This window comes from Pocillopora verrucosa, chromosome 13 (assembly GCF_036669915.1).
Source record: "Pocillopora verrucosa isolate sample1 chromosome 13, ASM3666991v2, whole genome shotgun sequence".
Classification (NCBI taxonomy): Eukaryota; Metazoa; Cnidaria; class Anthozoa; order Scleractinia; family Pocilloporidae; genus Pocillopora; species Pocillopora verrucosa.
The window spans coordinates 17,494,156-17,503,374 of NC_089324.1; the positions used below are offsets into that span (position 1 = coordinate 17,494,156).

Below are 9,219 nucleotides of genomic sequence, written 5' to 3' on the forward strand. Positions count from 1 at the left end.
GGTTCATTTTCTTTTACTAGCTACACAAATCGAGAGCAAGCTAGCCATCACATGAGACAATTTTGCGAGTACGGACAGAGCTAGAGGTAAGTTCTTCTAAGATATTGCGACAGTATCATCTATAGCAGTTCGAAGTTATTATTAGAGTTTAAGGGGTAAGCTCGCGTTAATTCAGGCTGTTCTAAAGCACAATTTCACGCTCACCGTCGCCAATAACTTTCATACCTGGAGACGCGTCAGCAAGAATTTGAAGGACATTTTAATCCCCTGTTGGTGACAATAAAGATTTATAAATTAATAGGGAACTATTTGGAAAAACTTAGTGTAAATGCGCTAATCTAATTCTGCTTTGATAATAGGACTAAAATTTAAAAATAGAAATAGAAATATGTAACTAATTAATCATTCTGTGTATAAAAACACAAAGATTTGTTTTTATTTGAATGGATTTGAGCTTATCACAAATGGCGAGAATTTCTCAAGCACGTGCGAATAAGCGTCCACAGTATCCACAAAGAGGCTAAAATTTGTCGGGTTCATCAAAACAAGCCATTTGATACGAAAGCATATCTAGGTTATTCAAGAAAACGCTAAGACGGTCAGTAACCCAATGGCGCGCCTGTGTCAGCATTCATCTTGGTCAGCGATTGTTAACGAGGTTCGCACGACTTTTAACTGACATACACCAGAATGCAATCATATTCCGCTCCACTGGGGCTCATCAATAATAATTATGCATCAAGTTGAAGTTTGTTTTAAAGTTAACGTACATGTAGCCTCAAACGATTTAAAATCAACAATCAAACCGTCAATGATCAATAAAAAAGAAGAGTGACACTTTCTTTATCCTACGTGCAAGTTTTAAATCAACAGTCCAAATCTCTCCACTATCGGGAGTGGTCAAAGAAACTTTATTCCCAATCCACTAAGAAATACAAAAATGTTTCTGAGATTTGTATGTTATTCTCGTATCTCTTTCTTTCTTCTATAAAGCGCTCTTTCTTCGAGAACCAGCTCGTTAAGAAAAACGACAGTCTCACTTAGGTCTCATTTCCTTTTGACCAAATCTTGCTATCTCCTATATTTTGGTTTTCTCTTAAGAGTTACGGCATCTTTGTACACTGGTTTTGAGGAAGTTTTTTTGTTCTACTCTTCCTCCTTCTCCTCCTCCTCCTCTTCCTCCTCAGGGGACTCATAAGCTTCTTCGTCAAACGAGCGAAGAACGCACGAAGCAACAATCAGTTCGTCCTCTTCCTAAAATAATGCAAACCAAATGCTGCATTTAGTAACCATGGTATCCTGGTATACGCTGATGACTGGCTGATAAATTGACTGATTGCTTGACAGAATGACTGGCTAACGGACTGATTGACTGACGGGTGCCGCTGACTGACTGGCTGGCTGACAAACTGATTGACTGACTAGGTACCACTGACTGGCTGGCTGGTTCCTTAGCTGACCATGAGAATAATCGACTCACTTGCTAACTGACTGAGTGACTGAATGATTGCCTGCCTGACTGTTTGACTGACTGACCGACTGACTGACCGACTGACTGACTGACTGACTGACTGACTGACCGACTGACTGACTGACTGACTGACTGACTGACCGACTGACTGACTGGCTGACTGACTGACTGATTGACTGACTGTCTGGCTGACGGACTGACTGATTGACTGACTGACTGACTGGCTGACTGACTGGCTGACTGACTGACTGGCTGACTGACTGGCTGGCTGAATGAATGACTGACTGGCTGATTGAATGACCAACTGGCTGACTGAATGACTGACTGACTTACTGGCTGACTGACTGGCTGAATAACTGACTGCCTAACTGACTGGTTGACTGACTGACTGACTGACTGGCTGATTGAATGACTGACTGACTGAATGACTAACTGGCTGTCTGACTGACTGAATGACTGGCTGACTGAATGACTAACTGTCTGGCTGACTGAATGACTGCCTGACTGACTGCATACTGAATGACTGGCTGACTGACTTAATGACTGACTGGCTGACTGAATGACTGACTTGGCTGACTGGTGGATTGCCGACTGAAGATTGACTGAATGACTGACTGACTGACTAACTGGCTGTCTGACTGACTGAATGACTAACTGTCTGGCTGGCTGAATGACTGACCGACTGGTTGACTGGTGGATTGCTGACTGAATGACTGGCCTGCTGACTGAATGACTGACTAACTGACTGTCTGACTGACTGGTTGACTGAATGACTGACTGACTGGCTGATTGGTGGATTGCTGACTGAATGACTAACTAACTGAGTGACTGACAATTTATTTACTGTCTCTTCATCAAATAACTCACTTACTGATAAGTAACTGACTGTCCTGTTTACTGACTGTCACAACGCTATCCAGACGTCCCTACTGACAATTGCTATTCTTGTTTGAATTATAAACATTTGAATACAGAACATTTCAGCATCTTCTCCAATCCATAATTGTAGAAATGATTAACTAGGTTAATTGATTTAGGTTGTTTTTCACTCACTTACCGCTTCTTTCAGCTGATCATTTAGGAATTTAAATTTGGAAGCTGGTATCTCGGAGGATTTCCTTTTCTGAGTAAGGATGGGCTGAAAAGACAAATATGCGCATCAATGCAATGTGCATTTTTTTATTTCAAATTTAATCATAATCAGCACAATTTCCTCAAATGTGTCTGGCGCAGTAGCTGCCTTATTTTTCACTAATCATTTCGTAGAGTTGTAATCGGACAGTTGGCTGTAATCGGACACCTGTAATCGGACAGTTGGAGTGGCCAATAATACTTAGTCCTTTCAGTCAAATTCACCAATCACAAAATTGATCACAATAACCATTAGCAACAACCACTTATCCTAAAAAAGTTGTGGAATTTCTAAAGTTGAAGAATTTTTATACTCAGATATTGTCTCTGCTGCACATATTTGTCCTAAATGTATTTTTGTTTTCGGAAATTGCAACAGTTATGATTATTTGGTAACAGGACTTTGTGCCGTCCAATTCAGTCTGTAATCATACTCGCGATTGACAAGTCGGACTCCCGCTTCGCGGTCATCCGATTTTGTCAATCAATCGTATGATTACTGACCGAATTGGACTCCACTCGGTCCCATTACATTTATTAATCAAAACTATAACAAAATTCTCGAACGTGATTTGTTATCACCAGCTCGATTTGAGCACTAATAGGACAGTGTACGCGTCATGCTTATAATTGATAATGATAATAGGACAGTTAACTCGTGATGCCTGTGTAAGTGGACAGAACGCGTCATGTACGCGCGCTGTTGTCTTGCATTTCGAGAATTAACTGCTACTTTTTTTATATATGAAAACGTACAACCGATGTCCAGTTTCTTTCCCAAATTTTGTCATAGTCTTGATTAATTGGTAACAAGACTTCGTGTTGTCCAATTCTATCTGTAATCATACGAGTGATTAACAAATTGGACTCCCGCTTCGCGGTCGTCCGATTTTGTTGACAACGGCGCGCGCAGCAAAAATACGGTGAGAAACTGGGTCGTGAACGTCATCCTGTTGTGTCTCAGAAGTGACTTAGCAGTCATTGCATCGAGTCGTCAACTTTATATTTGTCCTTGAATATCCTAACTTCGGTTCTTTTAAGATCACCATCACCTTTGAATTTTTGGTTTCATAGACCAAGAAATTATATTCTTTGAGAGTTGTATAACAAGCGCAAACAGAGGATAGTTATAGATACGGCAAGTAATTTGTAAATATGAATCCACATGGGCGATTAAACTTTGAAATTATTTCATTCCAGTTAAGTCTCGAGTCTGCTTATTCATCTAAAAGTATCAAATTTTGAAGCCCTCTAAATAATAATTTTTTTCTATGATTTGCGTCGCTGTCGTTTCGTTTCGTGCTAAATCACTCTAATCACTCCTATGGTTACAGACCGAATTGGACTCCACTCGTTTGTATTACCATTATTAACGGTGAAGTTAGCTGTTATTTTATAGATGCTGGCGATGCGGAGGTTCTCTTGCTAAACAAGGAGAGAGCGAATGGTGCTGAAAAGCGGTGTGCTCAATTTTTTTGATTAACTTTTTAAGCTTCTTCATTTTCCATCAGAGTTTCTTTTTCGCGTGAACCACAAGTGTACCAGTTGAACATCATGTTAGAGTCTTACCGAGAGCCAGGGATCATCTAAGCAGGATGAAGCTGTCGGTCGTCTCCTAAAATAAGACAAAACTCTGATGAAATATATGTTCACGGCTCATTCAGTCATTTAACATCCGATCTATTGGTTTACTGACGACTGTTTCAAACTAAGAATGCGATACTTACTCAGGCTGTCTAATAAGAAGTTTCTTGATCAAATTTTCGGCTTCTTGTGTGGCGTTGCGAAACAAGCTGACTGGCATTTCATATGAAACTGATTTGACTTTTGCAGCAACTTTGTCGTCAGCATTTTGGTCGTCACTGTCCTCTATGGTGAAGGGTAGGGTAGCACTTAACCTGTAAAGATAAATCATTCAATCGGCTAGTTAACTAAATTAAACAATTAATCAAGAAATCACCCAGTTCATCCAACAGTTAATTAACCGATTACCGTAATGATTCGATTTAGCGCGGCCCGGGGCGCGTATTTACTTTTGGAACTTCAGGGGAAAGCGCTTATTCGTAACAGGGCGCTCACTGAACTTATTAGGGACAGGGCGCTTGTTTCTTTTTTGAGAAACAGCAGGATATGAAACAAAGCTTTGATGTTTATTTGAAAAGGATAAAAAAGACTGGAAAACGGACTTGTTGTCCTTGGATCCTTCCTTGCTAGAACGACTAGACAAGCAATGGCCACAAAATTTTAAGACGGGATATTTCGTTTGAAGGAATTGTGCACTCACCGGAACATAATAGTCGACAGACTGAGACGAAGACCACTGTTTTTTTCATGCTGCTTATAAGTGAGCAATTAAAAGAAATTGAAGCACGGTTGATCTCAATGTACATGTACTTTAACAGTGCTATTACTGAAACAGAATAGTGGCGTTTATTGGAATGAGGGTGCTTACTCAGTAGGGACACTTATTAGAGAAGGGGCGCTTATCGGAAGGAGGGCGCTAAATTCGAATCATTGCGGCAATCGATTGATCGGTCAGTCAGTAAACCAAAGCATCTCACCGTTTGTGATTTCTTGTTGGTTTTGTTTTTACTTTTTAAGAAGACTTACAATATGTACAGGAGTACTCCCACACTCCACATGTCTGCTCCCCAATGGGTCATCTCAAAGTTGAGTACCTCTGGAGCTAAAATCAAAATATCAGAGACCAACAATGCAACAAAATTCATGTTGAAGAGTTTCTTGCATTCATGAATGTTTTTCCCGAAGGAACTGGAGGGTTTTAAGGTTGAAGGTCAGCGACAGAATGAATGAAAAATTATATCGTTGAAGAAAAAGTGATCTAGAGAAATTCTTGATTTGTGATAGGAAAGATGAAAACATGAGAAAAAGGTCGACAATGTGGCTGTGGTAAAAGTCTCTATTTCACTTAAGGTTCAACCTTACCATTTCTGGTAATCGAAAGTTCACTTCTAATTCTTCCCACGATTTATTCTCTTAATATCGAGAATCGTACAATATCACAAAATTATTTCCCACCTGTGAACTCAGTGACTCCAACCGCGTCAACAAATTGGCCATCGGGAGATTGGATCCGCCTGGCGTTCCCGTAATCGATTAGAGTCAGTTTAAAGTCTCTGGACACAAAAAGGTTTGCCGGCTGTTTCATTTGAAATAAAATTAAAGCAAATGCGTCAATAGGATTAATAATATCAGATGGACATGTAATTGAGCAAAACGAGGTTTCTTCTTTGCTCCGATGTGTGAGGTCGTTACAAAAATTGTTTTCTTGTCTTCATTCTCACCCTGATATCCAGATGAACAATATTCTTCTTGTGCAGATAAGTAAGAGCATCAACAAGCTGAGCAATGACAAGGGATGCATCCTCTTCACTTGCAGTGGTTTTTTCTGCCAGGAATTCGAGTACTTCTTTTCCTTCAACCCTATGAACGAAAAAGGAACGCATTTGATCTCTGTCAAAGTTAATCTGAAACGCTCCCCAGGGGGAGATAATGACGGAGGGAAGGCTTTCGAAACACGCAGTTATTCTTATAGTGGCCCACGTGATTTATGCCACAAATTTGACTTAGACAGTGGTGTTATGATTATTATGTGGTTGATAAATGGTACCCACCTATCCATTACGATAACCACATATTTTTGGACGATGAATCCATCTCGAGCCGTCAGGAGCTTATCGTGTTTAAGGGTTGCCATTATCTCGAATTCTTGCTTTGTGTTCTTCTCGGTATCAGCCTCGTACTTGATCAGCTTGGCAACTAATTGTTTCCTCGTTTTATTGTCTGAGCAATTTTTGACAACGGCGTATTTACCTCTGGCAATGGATAGAAGAAAAAAGTTAACTGATTCCGCACAGAAACATAGCAAAGATACAGTGTGGAATACCATGCCTTCTTTAATCTCCGCGGCTACGACTCAATGTTCAAAAGACATAACTGTACCTGTCACGACGCAAACACTTTTCATGCCCATTTTGTCAATGATTAAATGTTTTAGATAACGCGGTGCGCAAATTGCCTGCACTGTATTGTCGATATGCTCAATTTCCCCCTCCTAACCGAAGTATCGGGTTAAAAGCCTTTTTGCTCCGGCAGCTGTTTTGTAAAAAAAAAAGTGATACCTTGAATAATTTTCAACATCAACTTTGAGTAACAAACGATATACTTTGAGTTCACGTGTAAGTTCTTGAGAAGACCACTCCATACAAAGAAACAGGCGAGTTACTGGAATGAGAGACCAGTTTTTGAATACTGAATACCCGAGTGCTTTGAAAAAAAAAATTCGCATCTGAATATTGATTGTACCTAACATAACTCTTTTGCCTAGTAAGTGTGAGCGATATCGGTATTTGTAGGTAGCTATTTGCGCATAATCATGTTTGTACTCATAAGTGATTGGTCAGGAAGAGTCGAGAATCCTACAGTTTTTAATAGAAGATCGGAAAACAGTGACAAAAAATTTTCTCTTCAAATCAATTTTTTGTCGGACACAAAAATTACCCCTGTAGCATGCGGGGAATTTAACTGGACCCATTGAGTGAATTATTGACTACGCTCTGTGCGTAAAGAATGAAAACTATTCCTTTTATATTTCCCGAAATCAACGACAAATTTCAGTTCACGTTACTATAAATAAAAGTTCTCGTCGGAAATCTGACATTTTTTCTGATTCTTTCCACCCTGATGAGGCTGGATTGAGACCTGAATTTCAAAGCACTCTTAAAATTTTAACTTAGGCAGAGAGCAGATGTATAAAGCAGTTTGCCGTTCGTGAAGAGTCACAGGTGAGTTTTAAGAGACTAACAACATCACTTGTTTTAGGATGTCAAACACTTCCCTTCACTCGTCATTTAAACTCGTTAAGTGTTTCCAGTTTAGGAAACAAATGAATAGAATTTTAAGAATAATACCATTATCATGACCTTTGCATGGGGTCAGAAAAATACCTTTTTAGCTCTGAATGATAGAATAAACAATGAGCAGGATAACGAAGGAAAAATTTCGAAAGGTATCTCTGATTAATTGCGAAATGCTCTCTTTCTGTAGTAAAATGTAAAAATTTATACTCGCTCTACTAACGACATAAACACTAAAATTGACAGAAAGATTAGGAAAAATTTTGAGAAGATAGTACGTTACGTTCTTCTCATTAAGTTCAATAGTAAAGGTAAGCCAAATTAGACTGTAAAAGAAATCGTTAATTCGACAAAAAGCGGGAAATCAGCCCAAATTCAACGATAACCACGCAGCATGAAATATCTTTAGTGAGATGTACCTCACTGCTGTCTAGATTATTTGAGTCAACGTTCTGATCGATGTGCAGGTACATGTTCCACGACACAGTCAGCTTCAAGAAAGACACTGCTTAATCTGCTCCTCAGATGTATGCGGTGAAACCTTTAGAAGAAGCTTTCTATGTTTAAACTATAAAACTTACAAATTCAACTCTGCTACTAACGTATTGCGCGCGAAAAAAGGTCGTCTTTCACAAACAACTTATCACATTCCCTGGTTATTTGTATCCGCTCGGTTACCTACAGCCTCTGACTTGGTTATCTTCCGTGACTAAAGTAAAATATTCTACCTTCCAATTTCCTCATTTAAGTTGTAATATTTATCTGGATTTTCTTTTTTCAACTCCATGATTATCCAGCTCCAGTCACAACAACAGGGTGCATCTATTAACAGGGAAACCAATTTATGTTCAAACGACCCGACCACTTTTGAGTGACGAGAGACATTTAATTCTCGTTCTTGACCTATTGAAAGTTAATGCATCATAACATTTCCAACATTGATGAACTGGTGTTGATCATAAGTTAACTTCCGGACCTATCTGGTGTGTGAATGACATGCAACTGCCATTTCAAATACTTTCTGACACCTTTTTCGATTGAAACGCTTTTATCCTTCGTGATTTTTCAACTAAACTAACCGCATCCTCTAATTATTAAAAAAGGGAGCTTATTATCCGTATTTAAGTCGGCATGGCTCCTTGTGTCCTATTCGCATTTCTCGAGGTTTTCGCGTCATTTTAATTCTTTTGGTGCGATGTGACATCTACTGCCGACAGTTAAAACAAATGTTTTCGGAATAAACTGAAGGGAACCAAAATCTCCGAGTTCGTTTAACGGATAACGACATACTCCATGATATAGTATCATGCCTAACTTAATTTTTTCATATTTATAACACTATAGACTTACAATTGGTAGTTATATTAAAAAAAATTTTTTCCTCTTTTTACGTAGGAGAAAACTGTTCCCTCGTGAAATCAGCTCAGCAGCTCACTCACCTGGAGAAATGAGAAGGAAACTAAAAATGTTCAGTGGTGTTCAATATCAAAAGAATATCAAGGTGTTAATCTCACCGAAAGAATTAGGAATTGTTTTAAAAGGGGTGTAAGGGATTACTTGACTGCAAGATTTGATTGATTTTAGTTTGGATTTGTTTTTTTTTTGTTAAAGGTGGTCTGCCGTGCATGGGGATTTATCTCTTTTGCGGACCATCCTTATGGCACCTTTCCTTTTACTCTTTTGTATTATTATCTATTAATGTAAGTATGTAAGTAAGTAGTAAGTTATATGTGCCATTAA

The 9,219-nt window shown here is 39.0% G+C and overlaps 1 protein-coding gene across 2 annotated transcripts; it reads right to left on the bottom strand.

Annotated features, from left to right (window-relative positions):
- Window positions 1-313: 313 nt before the first annotated feature.
- Window positions 314-8,547, bottom strand: LOC131797472 (death-associated protein kinase 2). Of its 2 annotated transcripts, none has more exons than XM_059115096.2 (9): window positions 8,208-8,547; window positions 6,238-6,438; window positions 5,908-6,046; window positions 5,642-5,762; window positions 5,213-5,288; window positions 4,330-4,500; window positions 4,172-4,217; window positions 2,529-2,609; window positions 314-1,254 (listed from the first exon to the last, which is right to left on the bottom strand). In XM_059115096.2, the coding sequence occupies exons 1-9, from the start codon at window positions 8,264-8,266 to the stop codon at window positions 1,147-1,149; spliced, it is 1,002 nt and encodes a 333-aa protein (XP_058971079.2). In that variant the 5' UTR covers window positions 8,267-8,547; the 3' UTR covers window positions 314-1,146. The 2 variants fall into 2 exon arrangements, with proteins under 2 accessions (XP_058971079.2, XP_058971080.2); XM_059115097.2 differs by lacking the exon at window positions 8,208-8,547 and adding an exon at window positions 8,082-8,162.
- Window positions 8,548-9,219: the final 672 nt, after the last annotated feature.

What these genes read in the sequence shown, in the direction of transcription:
- LOC131797472 (XM_059115096.2), bottom strand. Translation starts at nt 8,266, where the DNA reads ATGGAGTTGAAAAAAGAAAATCCAGATAAATATTACAACTTAAATGAG. An exon ending in TGGAGTCACTGAGTTCACAG is followed by an intron (nt 5,289 to 5,641) that starts GTGGGAAATAAT and finishes TTTTGATTTTAG; the next exon opens with CTCCAGAGGTACTCAACTTT. An exon ending in GGAGTACTCCTGTACATATT is followed by an intron (nt 4,501 to 5,212) that starts GTAAGTCTTCTT and finishes TTATCTTTACAG; the next exon opens with GTTAAGTGCTACCCTACCCT.